The sequence below is a fragment of the Pipra filicauda genome, unplaced genomic scaffold, assembly GCF_003945595.2.
Source record: "Pipra filicauda isolate LSUMZ 115617 unplaced genomic scaffold, ASM394559v2 scaffold10_size6260569_pilon, whole genome shotgun sequence".
NCBI classification, from domain to species: Eukaryota; Metazoa; Chordata; class Aves; order Passeriformes; family Pipridae; genus Pipra; species Pipra filicauda.
Genome location: NW_024103541.1, coordinates 1,347,330 through 1,371,303, shown reverse-complemented (window position 1 = coordinate 1,371,303; position 23,974 = coordinate 1,347,330). Strand labels below are relative to the sequence as shown.

The window sequence follows — 23,974 nt, the reverse complement described above, 5'->3', positions numbered from 1 at the left end:
GTAAATGCCTAATTTGATCTATTTGCTTCTGGCTCTACTAAGATCTGAGTCTGTACCAGAGAAATTGTTCTCTGTTCTCTGGGTCTATTAATTCAAATTTCTCTTGGAAAACTGATTGTCATGCAAACTCAACTTCTCCTAGATAGACCATTGCCCTGCCAATAATGCCTTTTTAATTTCTTCAAGCTTGTAGAAGCTTCTCGTTAGCCAGAACTTTTAATTTAATCATCTGCCCTTGCATGCATGGCATTTTATCATGGAACTTAATTTTGGATAGCTCCTCAAGGAATCCCAAAACTTTTATGGCTTCATGCTGCTGAAAAATTTCTAAAGAACAGACAGACTGCAAGAAAGCATCAGATTAGTATAAGAGAATTCCCAAACTTAGGCTCAATATTGAAATACATCTTTTACTAAGGCATTGTGTAAGTGGTTTTGGTTTTACTGCTTTATGAATTAGAGTGGGCCGTGTTAGACTGAGGTTTATGTCAAGATACATTTTCCATTTAAATCTGTCACAGTTTCATAAATTATTAAACCTAAATTTCATTGATTTCATTTCCACCAGCTGTAACAACCCTTTCGGTTCTCATAGTGATGGATTTTATGTTCCTTTTTAAATTACACCACTACCATGGTGGGGATAGGGTTTTTTGGTTTACAGAAGCTTAGCACACTTATTGCTATGCAATGTAAGAAACAGTGTACCTGGTTTCCCCTCACTTACAGCAGTGTAACACCACTGATTTCAGTGGAACTTCTCCTGGATTTAGCTCCTCTTGAGGGAGGACTCAGACCTGAACTCTGCTTTGATTCCATCCGTGTTTTGTTACAAGTCACTGTTAGAAAGGGTACACCAAACCATCTGTCTCTGACTTGTTTTTGTTAACGCTCAGAAGCAGATTCCAATTTCATTTGTAACATTTCATATACGTTTGGTCTTTAGTATGCTGGATTATGACACGGAGAACCTAAATTCTGATGAAATCTACAGCTCTCTTCGTGGAGTCACAGAAGCGATTGAAAAGTTTAGTTTCCGTAGTCAAGAGGACCTGAATGAGCCAATCAAACGTGATGGAAAGAAAGACTGCGACATTGTAAGTATTAGATTTGTTAATGTCCCCAGATAGGTGAAATTTTAAAACATTGTGATCAAACCTGGCTGTGGATTGTTAGTATACAAAATCCAGTTATTCCTTCTGTATTCTTACGAGCGTCTTCTGCTTATTGTCTGTTAACTTCTTATACCTTAATTACAGGGTCCCACTAATGTAGTCCCTTGCTCCCTTTGAAGTCTAGCCTCCTGTGAAATGTGCTTACTGGGCTCCTGTTGGAGTCCCATGCAGGCTGGAAACAGTGGTAGTGTCCCTCAGGCTCAGCATGGCTCAGAGATGGCTTCTTCATGGAGTGTGTGTCATCAGGTCTATAATGGGAAATGTTAGCTCTTAAAATGCATGGATGGTTTCCCTCACAGGCTTAGGACCTGTAATCACTCCAGGTGCACAGCTCCTATAGTATCTTATGTTGCATGAATGGGTACACAATTGTCTCCCGTGTGTAGTGCCTTTTGTTTTAATGAAATACACAGCCTTCAAAATTTAGGGGAATCTTAAACGATGATCCTTTCTTAGCAAATTAGTCCTGTACCAGAGCTTATGATCTTTTCCAGTTTTTGCAGTTTTAGGGATTTTAACTTATATTTAGGATTGTTAGTTTAGTGTTATGCCCTGTGATCACGAGGGATTTTTGAGCAGTTGTAGTTATTTAAAAGAGGTGGTAATCAGTTATGTAAGTATTATGTATAAGTAATACATATAAATGATTCTATGCCTCTTCCTGTTGGTGAGTGACCTCCAAAAAGCCTACAGCTTCCGCAGAATTTGAGTAGTCTCATATCTTTTGTTCTCTGTTTGATCATCCAGGTGTCTCGAGATGGTGGTCTTGCTCTCCCTACTGGAGATGTCCGTGGAGGCAGTGACATTGTGGAAGGTGGAAGGATGGCTCTAGATAACAAAACCTCCCTGCTGAACACGCAGCCTCCCCGCGCCTTTTCAGGGCCACGTGCTCGAGAGTATAACCCCTATCCTTATGCTGACACCATTAACACGTACGACAAGACTGCCCTGAAGGAAGCAGTGTTTGATGATGACATGGACCAGCTTCGGGATGGTTTGTATCAGCTCCCTCATAAAACTGCAGGCACTTGCTCCGTTTCTGGTATATTTGTGTATGGGTAGTGCTCTCAGATATGTGCCTGCCTGTGCATGTGTTGTGTATTACTTTGCATCTGAGTTGAGGCTTGATATGAAATACCCTTTGTCTTCATGTCCCAGCAGAACCTCATCTGTGACTATTGAGAAAATGTTATTCCGCAGTTTTGATTTTTGTTTGCCTGAAGTTTCCCTTAAACTAGTCCCTTAAGCATCTGCATATATTTGTAGGGACACTATTTTGGGACCTTCCCCTCTATGACTGGAATGTTTCACTCAATAGCCTGTTGTTACTAAGTGTTTTACTTTATTTAAGTGGTGCTACACCTCAGCTTAATTCTTTTGCAGTACACTGATGAGTCACTGTACTTTGATCTAAAGGTCATGCATGTGACCACTGGTTTTGGGTGTGTGTGTGTCTGGGAAAAAAACACAGCAGTTCTCATCTTGCAGAAGTAATTGTTGGAACTGGAAGAAATCCAGTCGTCATCTCTTCCTGGTTCGTTAGAAGCCATGTGCAGATTCATGAGCTGTGTTATGAACTCAGGTTATTGTGGGTTAGTCAGATTCTCTTGCCTGCTTGACTGAGGCCACTGGGAATTTGATGCATTTTTTTGGGGGCCCCTTGTTGCATGCACTTTGTTCCGTAGAGGGTCAGTAATCTTGGCATCTTTGATCTGTTCCTCCTTTCTCCAAATGATTTGCTGCCATTTGTCCTAGAAGGACCCATTGACCATTCGGATTTGGTGGCTGATCTTCTGAAAGAGCTTTCCAACCACAACGAGCGGGTGGAGGAGCGGAAAGGAGCTCTCCTGGAATTGCTAAAGATCACAAGGGAGGATAATCTCGGAGTTTGGGAAGAGCATTTCAAAACCATTCTGCTCTTGCTGCTGGAAACGCTTGGAGACAAAGATGTGAGATGTAGATTTTTGTCTTTACTGTACATTGCTTCGTCTGTGGTGATAGTTCCTCCACAGTTTAAATGAAACCTGCTACTCATCAGTGATGCTGCACTGCTTGCTTTTTCTTTTGAAGGTTGACAACTCTAGTTTTCACTGTGTTCAATGATGAGTTTTAAGCGACTCTGAAGTGTACCAGTTTTTCCCCTCCCTCCAGAGCATTACTAATAAATAACTATGAAATTGAACTAGACTCAGAAAAGAAGTTATCTTCTAATCTAGTACAAAAACTATCAACACTTCAGTGGTTGTTTCCTTCTGAGTTAGGATAAAGTCACAAGCTCTTAACTGTATTATACCCATTCCCCAAAAGAAGGATAAAGGCATTCTAGAAGAAATTAAATTTTTTTTTCTCTATTTGGTTTAAAGACACAGGGTATTAGATTGCATTGAATGGGTCTCTGTCCCTTACAAAAATGTCATCAAGAACAAGCTGCTTCTGTAGGGGATCTTGTTTTGAAGTATTAAAAATTTATGTTATTATCACAGCGACTGTAATTCTGTAGCAGTGTAGGTGGTTTACATTTTCTCAATCATTGTTCATAGTATAAGCATGAGCTGCTGTAGTTCTACATGTTTAATCATTGCATTATCATGCGTTTATCAGAATGGTGGCTTTGTCAGAATGGTTCATTCTTGTATCTGTGAGAACAGTCATTTCATGTGGATTTTTGTGCAACAGCAAGCAAGGAAACCAATTCTGAATTTTTGTTACTTTGATTACACTGCTCACTCCACTGGAGCTGATAAAGTAAGATTTCTGGTGGCATAGGGAGCCATGAGAATTTACTTCTAACTACGATTTTGAGAAGTGACCTTTTCTAACATGGATTCTTCTTGACACAGCATTCAATAAGAGCCCTGGCGCTGCGAGTCCTGAGAGAGATCTTACGGAACCAGCCGGCAAGGTTTAAGAACTATGCAGAGTTGACTATCATGAAAACACTGGAAGCACATAAGGATTCCCACAAGGAGGTGAGTGAGCCTTTCAGTGTTGCTACTGGGAAAGCAATATGGACCTGCTGAAGAAATGCCTGTGAGACTTAACAGGAAAACTTGTTGACCCATCTTGACAATAGAACAGATTGATATTAAATCTCCCAAGAAGAGACAGATTTTTTCATGCTGAAGCAGTGAGGAAAAAAGTTGGGACCAACAGAGCTATTTATGTGGACTTGGAGTTACCGGGAATTGTCGGCCACCGTTAATCAGCTTGCCAGCATTTCCTTGCACATTCTGGGAGAGGCTCAGACACTGTAGTAGAAAACTGCATGTTTCATTATTTTTTGGAGAACACTGGGGGCACTGTGCTGCCTCTGTCTGTAACAGGTAAGGATAGAAAATGTACTAGAGAACACAAAGGCAATGCTTAAGCAGAACTGTGCGTGAAAATTGAATGGTGAAATTGGGCTGTGCTGGAGAACAGGGAACTGGTGAGTAACAGGAGAAAGAGGACATGCTGCAGGGGCAGAGGAAGAAGCAAAGAGAAGGGTGAATGGCATTTTCCTTTTGTGAGAGAACTCGTGTAAAACTGAAAGTATTCTGGAGTAAAGCAAGAGTAAAGGGACATGATAACATTTGAAGTAGATCAATTCAAATTACATTTAAAGTCAAGCTTTGTAGATGGACTTCCAAGCTGGATCTTTTAATCTACCTTGTGCATGTTGCAAGTTTGAACTAAACCTTGGAAAGCGCTATCAGAATTTCTCTATATGTCTGTGATGGCTTTGTTCTCTAAGACCTTGCTTTGAAATCTAAGACATTTGTTCTCCTCTGCAACAGGATTGTCCTAAGCTAGCAATTTTGGGCGTCTCTGTCTGAAGAGATTTGGCCATGAAAAGATCATTGTATAGATCAGATTGCTCTAGAGCATTGTGTAACTGGCACAAGGTTATGTTAACTGTAGGTAGCAGAAACTGTACTGCCTAAAAATCAAAACAAAAAACACCCTCAAGGAAAGAAACTAACAGGCTGAATTTCTCTAAAATGCAAAAGCAGAAAATGTTTAATCCTTTAGTGAATGAGGGCTGCCCTACTCTGCCTACTGTCCTCTCCCTGATTCAGAGCCTTTGCACCCCTGTCATTTTCAGTTCAGAGTAATAAGAAGCAGTTGTAAATTGATTTCCTGATAAAGCAGTCAGACAAAACATTATGTTCTGAAGGAGTGCCTTTTATTGGCAAGTTTTCCTGCTAGCATGTTTCTCAGTTCACCTTGACTCATTGCCCTTTGTATTTGTTGCCTGAGAGTCCTCCAAAACTGCTATTTCTGTCAGAATTCACTGTCCTTGTGGGACTGATGGGTTTTGTAGAAATCAAGAACAGTGTTGAAAATATTATACTTTATGCCTCTGTACTCCCCACAGTATGTTCTTCATACTTGTGGTGTGGAAAGGTTCTTCAGGATTTACATGAGGTACCTGCCAAGGAAAAGCAGTGGATAAGTCTGCTACAGAGAAAGTGAAGCTCATGCTAGGATTGAAGAGATGGGAGTTTGTGGCACTCCTTTATAGAAAAATTGAGGTGTATTGCTCACCTCATTCATTGAGGAAGTAGCTGCTGTGCTGTACATAGCATGGCTTTGATTTACCATGGTTTTGCATAGCATCTTCATAATGAAAAATCAGCTGCTGCAATGGGACCTTTGGGTGACAGCTCTCATAGTAGAACACTGCAAGAATATTCTTATTTTCCTCCCTGTTGTGTGTGTAGCTGTATTGAGTGGGGGCACTGGTGCTGGATTTTTTGTTCTATGTGTGTTTTCTGATCCCTGTGTAAACGAAGCTCTCAAAACCATGATGCAGCCCATGAAAGGCATCATCTGTCTCTCAGTAGACTGAGAATATCAGCATTCCTGAAGTTAAGACAGGTACCTGCACTTGAGCTAGGGTAAAGATATACCTGGGAATATGCTTTAGGTAGTTTTACCTGTAGCTGGGATTTGCTGATTCAGTTAAGTGTGTGAAAAATTAACCTAAGAGTTCATTTGGGCATGGCCCAGTTGGTCAAACTCCTAGCTCTGTGCCAGAAGGTCACAAATTCCCTTCCCATGGTGGCCCTTCAGCTCGCTCTCACTGCTGACTTTGCAGCACTGCTCTCTCCAGGAAAGGCAGAGGAGCTGCCCTTTGACTGGATCCCACTGAGCAGAAGATTAAGTGAAGATTCACCAATTTGTGATTGAAGGACACTTTCAAAGAATAGCTGAAGAAGGAAGGGAAGATCTGAACAGTTTGTTCTACAGTATCAGAGCAATACTAAAGGCAGTGGTGTTAGTGTCCTTAGACTACATAAAATACAGTCTTCCTCTGGACTGTAAGAAAGGCTGCTATATCATTTAGTTATTTGTGCCAGTGATGTCCTGATAAGATGTCACTCCAGAGTTTGTTATATTTCTGGATGCTTCTGCCTTGTAGTAGAAGACAGGAGTGATCTCTGTTTATGGTTTGAGATCCTTTGGAGTGCAATAGGCTGTGTAAGTTAGCTGTGTAAGTGTCTGTTCTGAGCAAGGTGTATATGTTTCAGTCTTTCTTACTTGAATTTCCCCTTCACCACAGGGACTGCTAATTGCTTCAAGTTACTGCTCACATTTTCAATTATGTTTGACGCAGAGAGAATCAGTCTAAAGTGACCAAGCAAAGGGAGTTTGAAGAGGAGCACAGTACAGAACTGGTAATCTTGGGTATTGTCTCCAAGAAGTTGTCCTACTAAGAGGCAGTTCTTTGGAAATCAAGAAGGTTCATTTAGCTACCCAAATTTCAATATTGCTATTGTTCAACATGGCCAGGAGAGATCAAATGATGAATTAAAACCAACACATTCACCAAATAGCAAATATCACCCCCTACCCCAACTGAGTGCTGATACCTAGTTAAAGATTTTTTTGAAACAAGAAAAAGTGTATGGTTTTATTCTAGATTATATAGTTGGAAGTATCAAACCAGTGTTAGCATAGTTAGATATTTTGGGATGCTGTTTTTCCAAGTCCAAAGAGAAGTCTTTAGACAGTTGAATCTTTGCCATGGTTAGAAGTCTTCTGCCTTCTGTTGCTGAAGGCAAGGTCTGGGATCAGCAGAGCAGCGCAGCTAAGAGCACCACATTTCCACACGGGGACACAGGAAAACTTGGTACCTGGAGTTGGAGGCTGAGTCTCACCTTGTTCTGAGTGCAAATGCAGGAGATTAGCAAAGCACAAACCTCAATGGCAGGTCAGAATTAATGTAACCCTAGGCTACAGACTAGAAGACTCTGGATTGGGATCCACGTTTAGTTTGCATTTTTTAACTTCATCGTGTTTTTATACTGTTTGTAGTATAACAGTCTATTCAATGCTGTTGATTTAATGGGGTGATGTGAAGAGTGAAGCCTGCTTCAGTCATAACTTGAAATATTTATGGGGGTTGACATGTAAATGCCTTTCACTTACTTTTGGAGCATTAGAACGTAATTGAAGTTGTGGATGGTATTAAATCTTGTTGATTTTTATCAGTCTTTGTTTGGAGTTATTTGGAAGAGAACCATCTTTCTGTTGCCAATTAGTTAATATTAACTCATTTGTTCCAGTGTAGTTACTCACCCATAACTAAGGAGAGATGCTGCCTGCTGACCCAATACCATTGATATGACATTGCTTCGGATTCATACCAGCAAAATGAGGATAATTTCTTATTACTGTGTATATTAAAACAGAAATAGTTCATTATCTTGGGAATCAGCACTAAAATGAAAAATCATAGGATAGCTAATTCCTTGCTTCTGTCTCTGCCATTCTGTTTTTCTCTGCCACTAAGCCTATAGACTTAACAGAGGTGTATTTTCTGTGTGTAAGGAAAAAATACTGTGCCATATCTTAGATATCTAATTTCTGTATTTTATTATCTAGAAGGTCCATAAGCATAATTTATATGTAACATTCTTTGTTGTAACCCTCTAAAAGAGGGAGAAAAAGAAGAAATCACAGTTATCCATTAGCTATATATAATTTTTATTATCTGCTGAGGTGCTTTTAGACTGGCCTCTGGCTTTTATAGGATTTATAACTGTCCTCTGATGATGGTACGATCTATGTAGGTTTCTGCAAAATTTAGCTTGCTAAAGAAGAAAAGCACTAAATGATCGCAGTCTTGAAGATTAATTGTTATATAGGCTGTGCTGGAAGCTGCCAAGCACTGCAGCTGGGCAGTCATTGATGTTTCATAATATACGTTTATGTGCTCTATTTCCCAACACATTTCAAATATTTAGTGCACAGGAGAAGCAGCCTAATCTACTTCATCTCTGAATCCCTTATAAAAATCATATTGTTTTTTCATCTGCTTAGCACTCCCCATTGCTGAGGCCACTTCCTGCTTTGAAACCAAGTCCGTAATTGTTTGTTCCTGTCTGGATCAGACTAAAGCCTTCGGGGATGGGAGTTTGCCTGGCTGGGTATTGGTAAACCTCCAGCCCCTCCAGCTTAGATTATACAGGCTTTAAGTAACCACCTCTAGATGGCAAAAATTGGCTCAAAAACATAGCCACATGCCTCGTAAGCATCAAAGCAAAACCTTATTCTTTTGCTTAATAAAATTCTCTGGTTCTCTGCATGTTTCACAATAGTGTACAAAGCCTCAAAACCTTTTCAGTGGGGTTTCACCTGCACTGCCTCATCCTCTCTAACTTTCTGCAGAGACAGTGTAACTAATAATCATGGCAAAGCACTCCAGCTTGAGGTTCTACATGCAGCTCTCATCTAGGTGTGCAGGTGCTGCTTTGCTCAGATCCCAGCTTGTTACACTGATGCCCTGTGCAGCCCATGAACCTGGCATATTCTGCCTGAGGTGAGTCAGGGCATATTTTTCTTTCCTTACTTGCCAGTAGTTTGTGTCACTTCGAAGCAGAAATGAAATTACCAAAACTCTTTAGAAAACTGCTGCATATTGCCCAAGAGCATATTGCCACAGATAAGCTGCTTGCTGCAGCCATCAGGCAACAAACATCACCTGAATGCACTGAGAAGTAGCTGAACAGAAGAAATTAAGTGGAAGAGATGGAGTCTCAGTTCTGGTTGTCTTAAGTGAACAGGATCCCATGGCTGCAGTGCATTGTGAACCAGGCAAAGCAGTGGGAATTGTCGTCTAAAGTTTGTCCAGCAAATTTTGTTGAACTTTGATGCCAATGTACTTTTCTATTAAAAGAAAAGGATATGTGACAGGTGACTACTGTCCTGTTCACACTGTTGCCAATACTGCACGTCAGCATATCCCCTCCCATTGAAATGAGGAAGCTTTTCATGTGCATATTCCTGGGACCACCTAACCTGTTACTTTGAAGCTCACACCTTGACAACATTAAGGAAGACATTGCTAGAGGTGAACTGTCTGTGTGCTACACCTCTCTGACTTTGTGCATGTGAATATGGTTCCTTCCCTAAAGCAAACTGGGTGGAAGTATAAAAATTTCTCTCTTTTGTGCAACTCACTAGAAAGGTCTTAATGCACCACAGATGTCTTTCAAGGAACCCACCAGCAAACACAGCTTAGGTTATGCCAGCAGAAGTCAGGCTGAATCTAGTCTCCAGTGTGTAGAGCATAAGGTAAGGGTTTGGAAAGGAGAAAAGCCTGCTGCTTTAAGGCCAAGAGCTATCTCCTAGATCTGCATTCTTGGGCTGCCTGCCCTGTGTTGAGCGATGTCGAACTAACCAGTTCAAGCCATGGTTTGCTCAAAGTTTTTACTGGGAGGTAAAATCATGTTTGTGACATACCTTATACACAGCTTAGTGTCTGTGTTTTTAAAGCACTGCAGGGCTCTCTCTAGTCTTTCACATCTTGCTTCATAGCCACCCTTTGAACCTGCTGCTTCCAACTGCCATCATCATTTCATGTCTTTGTTAGTTTTCTTTTGTATCTCTGAGATCCCTGAGAATAATTATATTAGGTCAGACAAAAAGCTTGCTTCACTTGATACCTTACCTGACTGACTGTCAAGAAGAAAGCATACAGTGTTGCTTCCCTGTGGATATTCTTCCTCCTTCCAGCTGTCTGAAGCTTAAAGCCTTCCCATGTGAATGGTTCTGCCTGACTCTGTGTGTGGTGGCCTTTTTAGTCCTTTTGTAAACTTGTCGTACTTTTAATCCTGTTGTGACAGTGAGCTCCCCAGTCTGAGTATGTAGCAGACAGCACCCTTTCATTTTCTTGGATTTCATAGCTGCTGCTTACTGTGGTGTTACTGCTAGTGTGAGTCATTCCTGTCACTTCCAGATGTGTATGTGTGGGTCTTGCCTTCAAAGATGGGAGGAAGACCTGTTGCTTGGTGCTGTTTTTTAATTTCTTCCACTCCTTTTAAGGTTGTTTCACTCTGCTGATCAGGTTAAACCCCTGATTAAAAAAGATATTTGATTTTTTTGATATTGTATGGTATGTACAACTTGCAAGTCACAAGTGTTGTGCCTCATGGCAAAATATCTTTGCTAAACTTTACTATAATTGCATGTTTTTGTTGCCAAATGACCTGGCAGTTGGTATCTTTTGTAATGTGCTGTCCTGTGTGTGGGAATGCTGCTGATTTCTCTGGCATTACGAGGTGAGCAGGATTCAGAGCGGGTTGGGTGAATACTCAGGGACATGCTTCCCCTCATGGGATGCAGAGTCCATCTGAATGGCTGAATGTTTTGCTAAAGCCAGAAGGAAAGACAGGGCTGATGCTTGCATTGCAGAACAGTGGCATTTGGCCTTCTGTGCCAGCAGGGATGAATTTGTCTTTTTGGCTCACTTTCCACTGATGTCCTACCCTTTCCTACACCCTGTCGCCTGCCCATCCTTCCCAAGGGAACCAGGAACTAGTTACCGATGGAGGCTGATTCAAGCAAGCATGTCAGCACATGCTTTTGAATCCTGTTGATGTCAGTGAGACTTCAGCATGTTATTAATCATATGCTCAGGGGTTTGCTGAAGTGTGGCTGAGATGCAGGCACTGTCTGCCAGATGTGCTCATGGAAGGCTTGGAAGTCTCCCTGGTGTTGTCACATTTACAGGCTAATGTCAGCAGGAAGCATACTGGACATGTGTAATACATCCTTCTGTGTTCAGGGGGAAGGCACTGCAGGGAGAAGGGATGTGAAATAGCAAACCACTGTGTAAATGTGGCCAGATCCTTGCTAGAAGTGGGCAGCTATGCTGGAAGGAGGACTGGCAGGAGCATAAATAATTCCTGCATCTTCACAACTTTCCTTGCTCACCTTATGATATGCAAAATATGTGTGATCTTTATTGCTATGGAGCCATTTCTTATTTTGTGAAAAATTACAACTGTATTTTAATGCCCCTTGTGCTTGGAATTGGTTAATAGGCTTTTTAAGAAAAGATTTTGTCTCATGCACTTGCCTCATACCTTCAACTTAATATGCATGGTAAACTGTATGCAAACAGGATATGGACTTGAAACCCAGACAGAATACTCAGTGAAATTTTTTTTTACAGTAGTGTATTTTAGGTTAGAGTCTGACCATGAGTGCATACTAAAGTATTGTTGCTTTCTAACAAAGAGGATATAAGATTTGGGGGGTTTTTAATTTTCTCTTAGTGTGTTGTGGTATATGTGCAAGCTTTTCTTTCTGAGGGTGTTTGAAAACATTTACCAACAGTATTTGGCATTGTTGCAAAACAAAATCCCAAGTGCTTGTGTCCAAATATTTGTAGTTGGGGCTTTTTAGCCAGTGGCTTGTTAGTGAATGTAGTTAAATTGATTGCAAGATACCAGAGCTCTCTGTAAGTCCACTGCATTGTTTGTGGAAAGCAGACATCAGAAGCTGCAGTGCCAGGAAGTGGATTCCTTTAAAGGAGACCTTCTGGGAGCTCCTGACTTCATCCACTCCAGCAATTCAACTCTGTGGTATCAAAGCTTGGTGTTAGGTTTCCCTTAAGTACTGGGTTGTTTCTCTCCTTTGCCAATAAAATCACATAGTGCTTGCTCCTAAGCTAGTACTAACTTATGTGGAAAAATTACTAACTTTTATTCTTCTTACATGTGAAATTGAAGAGGAATTAGCAAAGAAATAGCTGGAAGAGGGAAAACTTGCTGGAAGTGGGAAAGCATGCTTTTTGTTCTGCATGGTTTCTCATTCACAGATCTTTGAGGATGAAACTTTTTTAGTACTGACCACATTGTAGATTGCCATTCTTTTTGGAATATGTTTTAATATTCTAATTAAATGCGGAGAAAGGCCTGAAGTAAATGGAGCATTTGGACAGTTTTTCTTCTGAAAATGGGGCATTGATACAGAAGCAGTCAAGATCTCATGTTATTTCACCATCCTGCCTCTACCTTGCTTGCATGCATTATTTGTGCTGTATGAAGTATCTGAGATCACGTTCACTGTTGGATCTGCTTTAGAGAATGCCAGAAGTCAAGTGGATGACTTTTATTATTTCCTGGGTATACAAGTGTCTTGTGCCATTCCTGTTTTAGGGAGGTAGCTGTCAGCACATCTGCAAGATTATTGTTAGTACTGTGGCTGTGATACAAAGACTGTGGGTGAATCAGGCTTTGTAGATGGAGATGATCTCTTCTGCTCACACTGCTCATTGCTGCTATCTTGAAAGTCAGTTAAACCTTTCAGGAAAATATTTTATAGTCCAGACAGGGAGACATTCTTATCCTAGTGAGACCTGAGATAAACTTCCCAATATTCCTGATTTATGCATTATCCACAGTAGTTGCTTAAAAATAATGAAAACTTGTCTTCTTTTGAGGTTTTGCTAGAGGTACATCCATGAGTTGCCTCAGTCAAACAGAAATCCCTGAGTTTTATACCATCACAGTGTGTGGAAGAGGAGAATGAGGCAAATTCAGCAGATATGGCTTCAGTCTAAGTGATAGTGATGGCTGGATTTATTTGCATTTTTGTGATTCACCTGGGACAGATTTACTAGTGCTGGTTGCAAAACATTGACTTCAGACAACCCCAGGTAGCTCAGTTTAGGAGGAGTCAGAGAACCAGTGTTGGGCACCTGACCATCCCACACAATCAGGAAAGAGGGGATGCCTTGAAAGTCTGTATTACTGCTCCTGGGCTCAGGGTTAGGGACTGCCTGGGGCTAGCTGGGAAATCCTAAACATGAGGATTTGTGAATGCTTCTTTCTTCTAAAACTGAGGTGTTGGATTTAAGTCTGCCCACTGGGGCATCTCTGTTCACTCAGGATTTACCCTCCCTTAAAAGTAAACCCTGAACACAGGGGAGAAAGCATCCTCCATCTTTTGTATTGTAACAAGAACATGAGGAGCAAAAGGCGTGTTATTTGTGGCCAGGAAGAGTGCAACCAAGAGAAAGCTTCATTTTGTTGCCTGGCAATTAGCACAGACACTTGAAAAAAAGAAAACCTGCCTTCCCATCCTGTTCTTTTTTATCCAATTACTGCAGAATGTAAAATGAATAAATTCTCATGGGAGGAGAGACCAGATTTGGGTCTTTCCTCTTTGAACTAGCTGTCCTACCTGCTGGGGAAGAGTGAAAGTTGTTAATTTGCCTTGCCTTGATGGAAGAACGGAGTTGAATTTAGGATCTCCCTTGCTTTATATGACTGCTTTACAGTATGGGCTAGTTGCAAAAGGTGAGTGGTACTGCTGTTTCCACTTGTTCTTCCTGCCATTTTGTATAGTGATCCCACTTACATGTTCTGAGAGTGCAGCTGCCTGGTCAGGGACACCCTAAAGCCTGTTTGTGTCTGTAGCCTGGTTTTGAATACAGCACAGTCTATTTGGGAAATGGCAGGACACCGCTGTGTAGCTGTAGATGTCTTAGCTTGGGCACCCAAGCCCTTGGCAGGTGAGATACTAAAAAGGTGCAAGAGTGCCATGCAGAGTGGTGTTTAAGAAGATAAATTTTGTATAAGTTTAAGCTAGTGGGTTTAGGTTCTTTGACAGTGGCTGGAGAGATGTCATCCTCCTGCTTCTCTTGGGATGAGAGTGCCTATCTGTCTTAGGTGACAGGTGACTTTTTCAAAGTAGACACAACTTATGACACAGTTACATTAGGCAGGATGGACATCTTGCCACTGGCTGGAATAAAGATGTCACTGGAGGCAAAAGATATGAATTCTCGGAGTCGGTCACCGCTCAATAGAGCCTCCTGCAGACCTGTTAATGAACATCGCCAAGCATATCCTGGCAGTCATTCCCAGCACACTCCAGTGGTGCTGGCTGTCAGGTGTGACCTCATTAACATAAGGGTTTGCTCTACTTTCATTTCAGGTCGTCAGAGCTGCCGAAGAAGCTGCTTCCACGCTGGCGAGTTCCATCCACCCTGAGCAGTGCATCAAGGTGCTTTGCCCCATCATTCAGACTGCAGATTATCCAATTAACTTGGCTGCCATCAAAATGCAGACAAAAGTCATTGAGAGGATTTCCAAGGAATCGTTGCATCAGCTCCTACCTGATATCATTCCTGGGTTGTTACAGGTACAGAATCCTATGTCACTACTCCTGAGCACAAACAAAACTGAGTAATTTGTTAGGTCTGTGACCTAAGAGAAAATGATGGATTCTCTGGAGCCAGATTTTGGTAAATTAAAGTTTTAAACCCTTAATTTTTGGTAAATTAACGTTTTTGTATTTGAGTTTTTGATGTTTCTAGTGTTAAGGAAAAGAAAACTCAGGGTCCTATGTGTATATTCCACAGTTAGATGACTTGGCCTGAGTCCTAAATAAGCCAGTAGCAGCCATGTAATAAATGTGAGAGTAGGGGTTAACAACATCTTATGCTGTCTCTGTACATCTTGTAGTCCCCTTGAATTCTGCTGAGCTGTTCTGTGCTTTGATGGTACTTTGCAGTTGAATTTGAATCCCAGCAGGCAGGCTGCTCCTTTCTTCTTGCCTCTCTGAAACTACCCGCTGACTTCATTCAGCCTCTTTTTCATAACCCTCTCAGGCTGGGTGGGGAGCTGTGTTTTTGTCAGGGCTAGGGCTTGGGTTTACATTGTGAATTTAGTTTTGAGCACTGGCTGTAGCATGTTGTCTTCTGGTTCTCTGCACAAGCAGCTGGTGGTGCCAGTGGTTGGGATGAGGCTGCAAGCAAGAAGAAAATAAGGGAAGTGGCAGTGAAAGAGGAAGGAGATTATGTGTGTCTATAGGGGAGAGATTGTTACAGTAACAAATCAGTCAGTGTGAAAGGGAAGACATGTTTGTGTGGGTAAGACTTCCATGGAGAACTGGGATAAAGAAGCCTTTGGGGTGAGCATAAAATGTTGGAAGGACAAGAGCAAAGTCAGAAATTCCCCTTATGCATCCTAGTATTCATCCCAATTTTGTAGTGTCAGCTCTTGCAATTCTTTTCTTAATTATCAGCTTCCGGGAATTGGACAATTCTGTATTGATCTAAACTTTTGTTGTAAAATGGTTTTAGCCATAATTGTTGGAGACAACATGAACAGTGAAGCTTTGCTGCACTGGAAAAGTTTGCGAGCAGCATGTCTTTAAAAAGGCTGTTATGTCTTCTTAAATTGCTTCCATGTCTCTAAATGGTTCTTGTTTCAGAGCCTAGTTTGTCAGTGATATTTCCTTACCTTAGAAACTCATAGTGATCGAAGAACTCTACTCCTTACATTTGGGAAGTATTTTGGGATCCTGGCTGAAGGTCTGTGTGTGGAGAGTATCACCTTTATGCTTGTTTCCCACGCTGAGGGTACTGCAAGAGCGGTGAACAGGCAAGGAGTGTCAGACAGCAGCAGTATGAGCACAAGTGTGCAGCTCCACAGCCTGGAGTGGGGGATCTCTGGGAAAGAACAGGGCTTGGCAGGGAAGAGCTGTGGTGCTTGCCCTGGTCCTGATGAGGAGCCCTGGCTCCCTCGGAGCCTGGGGGATGAAACTGAGCTGCAAGGGACTCTCCCATGCACTGCCTCTCAATACTCTCAGGCCACAGAGAACTTTGAGCCTATATCATCTCCTGAGTGAACACTCCAACTGGTGAGCTGCTAAATTAAATGCCAGGAGAAGAAGCAGCTGCTGCCTTGCAGCAATTTGGCAGATGGAGAGGTGGGGTGACAGTCCCACTGGCACAGACAGAGCAGGCTCTGCCAACCCAGTGCCCACCAGGATGCAGTCCTCTCAGACCTCAACACCACATGGATCTGCCTGCCCCCATGGGAGCAATTTGGGATGCACATGTAAGAATAATCCCAGGCCCACAGGGAGACTTGAGGTCAAGGAGAGGCAACTGATGGGTTTGGGAGCCTTTGGGTCGGGACCCACAGGGACCCTGCTTCCCAGCTGTCCTCCCAGCAGTGGATTGTGTTCCTCTGCTGTGGACCTGGCTTCAACCTTTTCCCTACCTCGATCTTCAATAGCTTGGTGTTTCTCTGAGCTCACTGGGGTCTTCTGCTTTTCTAGCTCAGTGCTTTGTGGGATTTCAGACTGTCATTTTGGGCTGTACTTTGGCCCTGCAGCTAGAACAGCCCAGCTGTGCTGCATCCCTCCTCTGGCTTTCCTGGCAGAGATCACCCGGCATCCGGAGGAGCCAGCATCCCATAGGCTAAAGTGATGTCTGTGTTTCTCATGGGATGGGATGGGATGGCTGCTGAGTGATGAATCTTTGCCCAAGTTTGGGACTGATGTCACCAGCTGCTCAGTGACCTGGTGGCTGGCCTAAGCTCTGCTCAAGCTGCCAGAGGTCAGCACACATGCAGGGGTCTTTCAGCATTTTCTTTCCTGTGGTATTTCCTACCTGATAGGTAGGCTCCTCTCCAAGAAGCCCTGGCCATCCAGGATAGCACATGGTTGTCTGAACTGAACACAGAAGTGTGTATATCTGACAGATTCCCAAGCTCATGTTAGGAAACTGTTAGGAAATTGTTATTTAATGCTGTAAATAACAAGGTATTAATAACCTAAGACAGGTAAGTAATAACAGAAGGAGCAGATAGAATGTACTGGATGATTGCATTCTCTTGCTCTTCGAGTATTCAGGTAGCAAACTGTTACGTTAAGCAGGACCTTTCTGTTGATATGTCAGTAGACAGGCCAACCACGTTTACAAAATGGACATCAGCTCTGTAGTATATTGCTCAGGAAGGATGTTGGGGAGTGCTGTTTGTCTTCTGACCCTTTTGTCTTGTTTTCTAGGGCTATGATAACACAGAGAGCAGTGTCCGTAAAGCCAGCGTGTTTTGCCTAGTGGCAATTTATTCAGTAATTGGAGAAGAACTGAAACCTCATCTCGCACAACTCACAGGAAGCAAGGTACAGGAGTAACGTGTGTCTGATGTTTTGATACTGCAAGCTGTTCTGCTGGCTATTACTAGCTGCAAGAAAAGTGGTTTCACTGCAGCTCTGGGTCAAGTTCCCTGTACTCTTGTTAAATTTTATCTCACCCTGACAAATACTGCTAGAGCAGCACAACACTTCAGCAGTGTGAGCATTTGAAATCCCACTAAGAAAATTTTGATGGGGTTCAGAGATTGGTTTCATTTGATCCTTGATTTAACTGCAAGCTGCCACTGAGCAGGTCCTTCCCACTCCAGCCATGTTTGCCTTGCCCCTTTGGTGTTGCATCCAGGGGCGACTGTGCAGTGTGTTGGATCAGCTGCTGCTCTGGCTGAAAACCAGATCTGCAATACAAATTAAATACCTTTCAGTCTGCCCTGTGGCTACACAGGTAACCTCTGGTGCAGAGAGTGATGGGAATGCATGGCAGGGATGGTGGGAGAGCAGGCCCTCTGAGCAGCATGTTCTGATTAGGGCTGGTAGACATGCAGGTAAAGCTTCACTCTTAATAGCACTGCACATGGGTCCCTTTTCTTCTGGGACAACAGCAAACTCAAGTGGCCCTTCAAAGGACTTTGTGCCCTGGAGTCAGGCTAGTGCAAAATTCAGATTCTGATCTGATGCTGCAAGTGAAACCAAGCCCTTAATTCAGTTCTGTCCTTCAGACAAGAGCTGGCCTTTTGTGTTGAAGCGGGGGGTGTTTGCTTGCTTTTCAGAGCTGCATGAGAAGCCATCATAAATTTTTTTTCTCCTGTCTGAAGTCATCATACACAAGATTTCTATGTAGTTTTAAGATGAATTCTGTATTTTTTGTTTCTGAAATAGATCTCTGTATGTGAATAGCTATTTAGATCAGAGGGCTTCATTCTGTCATTTTGAAGCAATAATTTCATTGGTAGGAAGTGTGATGTAGGGCAAAACAACCTGAGACTGAGACACTTGGATTTTATTTTTGTGTTGAGTTGTCTTGTCCTTAAACAAATTACTTGTGCCTCCAAATTGCTCTGGAAAGAGACAGCTATGGGTGCTGAGGTTTGCCTCATTACATTTGGGCTGTTAGGAAATTCCCCTATAAAATGTTGTAGAGGCTTTATTATCCCAGTATCCTTGGTGCCATGGACTTACTCCACCACATAACTAACTATAAACATGTGAGTAATTCTTCTGGGTTTATGCAGACTGCCTGCACGTCTAAAGTTAAATGTGAGCATGAGTCATTACAGGATCTGGAGTTAGGGTGGCAAGGCGGAAAAAGAAAACAAACCCATGGAAAGGAAGTATATAGCCATAATAACTGCAGTTTTACTAGATGTACCAAGTTAGTGAAGATACAATGTTGTTGAAAATGAACATTTTATAAAGCACAGAGGGTTCAAGGTGTTTCCTAGGAGGGACCTATGGCTCTTGGATCACCAGTGTGCCTGCAATCCTACTGACCTCTGTGGGAATCCTGCTTGACCTAATCAGGCTGCAGGATTGAGTCTGTGAACTGCTTGCTGGCTGCTGAAGTGAAATGCAAGAGGTTTTTCTAAATCCCATTAAATGTCTGTAACTTCAGTTGGACTGGGCATACCCTCCTGCCTCTGTTCTGAAATATGGTCAGTTTTGCTTCTGTTTTTCTGCCAGAGTGCCCAGTGTCAACTCACTCAAAAGTGAGCTCACCACAGAATGCGAGTTTTTAGATTTGCAGTCAGTTTGTACCCACCTGTTTTTCCTGGCATTTTCTCCTGATGTTTGTTTGTTTCTTTCAGATGAAGCTACTAAACTTGTATATAAAGAGGGCCCAGACCACCAACAGCAACAGCAGTTCCTCTTCAGATGTTTCAACGCACAGTTAATGGAGATATGTGGACATATGTGTAGACTTAGAAGCAATCAACGGTGCCTCTCAGAGACCTTTCTGCTACTCTTCACTGGCACGCTCCATCCGCTTAAGGAGGCCATGCAGATATTTATTGCAATCAGTATTTTAGTCCCTTAAAAGCTTTTATGTAGAATCTTACTGGTATTGAATGTAAAGGAAGCAAGGTCTGTGTTGCAGTCTTCATTAAAAGTGAACAACAGGAAGCCATACTTAAACATATTGGTATAGCCTGCTGAAATCTCAGAAGTATGTTTAAGTTAGCGTTCCAACACCGAGTCCAAGAACCTGGACACATGTAAAAGTCAAACAAATCTTGTTGGTTTAGTTTATCCCGTTTTGGTTTCTGTGTGCGAGTTACCTGCTCTCTCCCCGCAGCCATTCTGGCTAGGTTCTCCTCTTCTTACAAGTCTTGTGTTCCTGTTTTGTGCTCCCTGTTGCAGCTTGCCTGACTTGCAGGGCTCTTCACGGGGAGATCTTTGCAGATGTGGCTGTGATTTCAGCCTCAGATGCTTTAATACTGAGAGATACCAAGTGAGTAATGAAAAAGTAGGTTCTTTATAAACACCTGAGTTTTTGTACATAGTTCTGACAGACCCTGGATGGGCTGATCTCTCTCCAGCCAGCTGTGCTGTGCGTAACAGCTGGGATTTTGCTCCTTTCATTGACTGTGTAAATATTTGTCCCCTCTCAACCCATTTGGCTCTTTCATATGCTTAAAAGACTCTCCAGGTTACTTCTTACTCCCCAAAGGGAACCTGAGACCCAGTTCTGGGACTGATGTCTGCGAATAGGATGGTGGAGTTAGGTGGGTGGGGATTGGGTTAGGCTCTGTGTGTGTTCATGGGTGGACGGTGGGAGCTAGCAGAGCTGTACCTCAGTGCCAGATGTTTTTGTTGAAGTCTGTAGCATCAAAGGGCTGATCTGCTGCTCTGACTGACCCACTGGTGCTGGGTGGTGAGTGGCTTTGTCCCCACAGCTCCTTTGTGCTTTGGGCAAAATGTTCATCCCAGAGGACAGAAAGGGTGTCTGAATCTGAGCAGAAATACCACATGGAAGCACCTCTGAACCAGCTGGGACAGTGCTGGTTGCCTGCCACAGCCCCTCCTGTGCCTGAAGACCCTGCAGTGCTGTTAACTACCCTTAGAAGCCTCCTCCTTCCTGGCCATCCCGACACATAGGCCTGCAGGGTGCTCTGCATTTCGGAGCAGTGCAGAGGGCCCTTGCTGGGCACTGCTGTCAGCAGGGTGCTCTGGGTGAGGGTGCAGCAGGGCAAATCCTTTTGCAGCCTGATGACACAGACCAGGTCAGAGGCAAACCAGCAGCAGTCAAATAACATTCAGCACCACCCTTTCCCAAATAAAGACCCTTCTGTTTGCAAAGGGGGAGCTCCCCCTGGCTCTGCCTGTAACCAGGGAAAGTAGGATGTTGCTGATTAGTGCTGTGTTTGGCCCTGACCTGGATCCTGGCTGATGGGCATGCCCACCCCAAACCTGCAGCAGATCACAACTGGGTTTTGTCCCCAGTGCCAGTGATTCAAGAGGATGGTGGACATGCAGCTTACGGCTGCAGCTGTGGTGATGGATGTATGTTCCCTGGCTGCTCTCAGTGCCTTGGAGTTTCTCCAGCTTCCTCCATTTCCACTTTGAGGAGCTGAAGGGACACCTTGGGAACATACTGAGAACATGAGACTTTCCATTACTGCAGCAGGGAAGGGTAAAGCCCCTTCCATCAGTTCATCCCTCTGTGTCAGCCCCATCCCTGAGGAGCTATGCTGGGAGCTGATGCTTGGTGCCAGCTCCTCTCCCAGTACTCATCTCAGGAGGGATTGGGCTGGTGAGGACTATGTGGTATTGGGCTGCAAAGCTTGTTGGTCCCTTTTCCTGCTCACATGAGAGCAGAGAAGGTGACCACCTCCTGATTTATACATGTCCAGGCCTTTTCTGGCTGCAGGGCTAGTTCCCTCATCTTTCCCAACAACTAATACTATGGTAGGAGAAACTGTGTGCAGTCCTGGTGTGTGGGATTCTGCAGGCTCAGAAAAGCCATCCTCAGTAAAGGAAGGATTGGCTGCTCCATAGTTTGTGTCTCCCTTTCTGTGGACCATTTCTTTTCAACATCTTTCAATATGCTTGTCAGAATGCTCTTTTTAAAATTTTTTTGAATTATTCAAATTTTATTTTAACACAAATTTATTTTTCCTTTTGAGGAAATATTCAGCTGACTTGTTGGCAGCAGTTAGCTGTCTTGTTTGAATTTTTAGTAGTGGGTTAGGCTTTTTGGGGGTGTTTTTGTTTTTTTTTTTTTATTTGTACTTCTAACTGCTTAGTATTTATGCCTTTCTTTCTCCCCATCTCAGTTCAGCATCTTCTGTTCCAGTTCTGGGGTTCAGAAGGTCAGCACAGTTGACCAGGTGGTGTTAGTCCCTCCCAGCTGTGATGGAGCTTGGTCCATCATTGTTTGCTGTTTGTTGGTTTGGTGTTTTTTTTTCTTTGAATGGCACACTGTAGCAAATCTCCAGGAATTGAATTCCTTTTCAAATGATTTTATATATTTTATAAAATCCTGTTAGTATGCACTGAGAGTGAATGCACTGTAACGTCCCTGACATGACACCTCAGTCGGAGTTGACAGCTCGTCCTTGCAAAGGTGTGTGACCTGCTGCAGGCAGCGACCAGCCTGCACTCTCCGATGTCATTGGCACCCCTGGGGCTGCACATGGTAGAATCAGGCCTTACTTTCTGAATCAAATTCAGTTCTGTTTGTCAACAGATGCTCATTAATGTGCTACTTAATTTCGTTATGTGAGTCAGTCGAGGACTGTTCATCCTTTGAGTACTCTAGAAGTGTGTTATACCTGTATACAGTAGGGAGCATTCTGCTTTAGGTATTTATAAATCATTGCGTATAATGTACATAGTAAAGTTGTTTAGTATGTTGAACATGACCCAATTTTTATTTTGTGTTTCCTTTGAAGTACTCAAAGGGCTAGCTCTGAATGTCACCTCTCTGATCTCCAGTTTTGACTTCAACAAGCTGTACAATCATTTTGTTTTCTCTTCAGCAAGCATAAAGGTCTCTCTGGCTACAAATCACAGTGTCCACGCAGGCTTGCAGAGGAAGGTCTGCATGCTGCAGTGTCTCACCGCACCGGTGAAGCTTGTGTTCACGTTCTCCTGGCAGTAGCCACCTACTGCAGCTGCCTTTTTTTTTTCTTGCTGCCCATTATGCAGGGCTTCAATTTTTCGTAACCTTTAAAAAAAAAATACAAAAAAAAAAAAGGAAAAAAAAAGAGGTTAAAAAAAAAAAGGAAAAAAGTGTATTTTCTTTGCCCACCATGCTTTAAAAATCTGAATGGGAGAAAACTCTCAGCAGACAGCAGCTCTTGGCTGCAAGGTTGCCGAAATCTCAGATGTGGATGTTTTTTCTGCCATTGGCTGCACCAGTGCTCCGTGGGCATGGGCAAATACAGGCTCCATCCGCCCCACAGGTCTACGTACTGTAGTTCTCATGTAGTTCAGAAATATCGAGGCATGTGGCTTTCTTAAGGTACACTATGTGTGCTTGCCTGGATTACAATACAATACAAGACTGTCTTTTTAATGCTTATTACTAGCTTACCAATAACCTGTATAAGTAATGTAACTTGCATCTTTGTCATCAAAACCTTTTCTCCCCACCCCTTTATTTATCAAGCATAATATTACATATTAAGGGACAGAAAACTAGACCTTTGTAGTATACACAGGACGTTGCTAACAATGTTTTAAATGGGAAGTAAAAAACGCTCTGAAAAATGCCAGCCATGAGAAATGACTTTGTTGGCACCGTGTTCATGCGCATGTATTTTTTTCTATTTTTTCCGCTTTTGTCATGTTACATCCATATCTGTATTTATATCTTATTTGTTTCACTTTTGAGTGTATCATGGCAATTGTACAGATGTTTTTTGTTAACATTTACGTGATAGAATTTGCTAAAAAAAAAAATTAAAATAAAACCTTTTGAGTTTGCCCTAGAATAAGTGGAAGTTGGATGTCTTCTTGGGGGAGAAATATTAAAGTAGATTCATTATCCATCACAGCTCCTCACTCCAGCCTGTGCTTCTAAATGATTTGATCTTATACCTGCCCTTCTGTGTTTTCATGTATTAGAGGGCATGTGGTGGGCTGGCTGTTTCCTACAGGCACCAGTCTATGAGTGCCAGTGCGACTGGCAGGCAGTCAATTTTTGGATGCTAGTCTTGGGAAGTCATGATTTTAGGGGATACTTGTGACATTGCAAACTGGAAAGCCATTTACTGTTTGAGAGCTGATGGTTGTGCAAAGGCGTGGAACTCAAGGAGTAAGGGCTTCAAAAGATGCCTGTGTTCTGAGGCTTGTGAAGAGAACAGCAGAGGTTTTAAAATATATGGCAGTGGAAATTTGGGTGATGCAGTGTTTGGGGAAGTGAAGGGGTGCTGGGAACTGCACAGGTCTCTGTGCCTGGTACCAAATAAACGGAGAAGAACTTGAGTTTGAATTGTCTGAGGAACCTGAGCGCTCAAGCGCTCAGCTCAAGCAACACACAACAACTTGTGTGTTGCCCTGGGGGAATAACAACTCATCACAACTTAAAAACCCGTAGTGAAGCTGTGCTCTACACTAATGAAATCAGACCCCGGAGGTATGACTTTTACCTTGATGATCTGATCAAGGTAAAAGGTCCTCAAATACCT

General features: G+C 42.7%; 1 protein-coding gene across 29 annotated transcripts in view; it reads left to right on the top strand.

Moving 5' to 3' along the window:
* CLASP1 (cytoplasmic linker associated protein 1) overlaps positions 1 to 23,278 on the top strand; it is a 174,512-nt gene extending 151,234 nt beyond the window's left edge. For 18 of the 29 annotated variants that reach the window (XM_027725610.2, XM_039381687.1, XM_039381657.1 and 15 more), the window contains 7 exons: positions 947 to 1,097; positions 1,923 to 2,169; positions 2,931 to 3,124; positions 4,016 to 4,144; positions 14,391 to 14,597; positions 17,256 to 17,372; positions 19,148 to 23,278. In XM_027725610.2, coding sequence (XP_027581411.1) covers positions 947 to 1,097; positions 1,923 to 2,169; positions 2,931 to 3,124; positions 4,016 to 4,144; positions 14,391 to 14,597; positions 17,256 to 17,372; positions 19,148 to 19,234 — 1,132 coding nt within the window. In that variant the 3' untranslated portion in view covers positions 19,235 to 23,278. The remainder of the gene's footprint in view (positions 1 to 946; positions 1,098 to 1,922; positions 2,170 to 2,930; positions 3,125 to 4,015; positions 4,145 to 14,390; positions 14,598 to 17,255; positions 17,373 to 19,147) is intronic. The other 11 variants (XM_027725601.2, XM_039381681.1, XM_039381644.1 and 8 more) reach the window with 1 other exon arrangement.
* Positions 23,279 to 23,974: the final 696 nt, after the last annotated feature.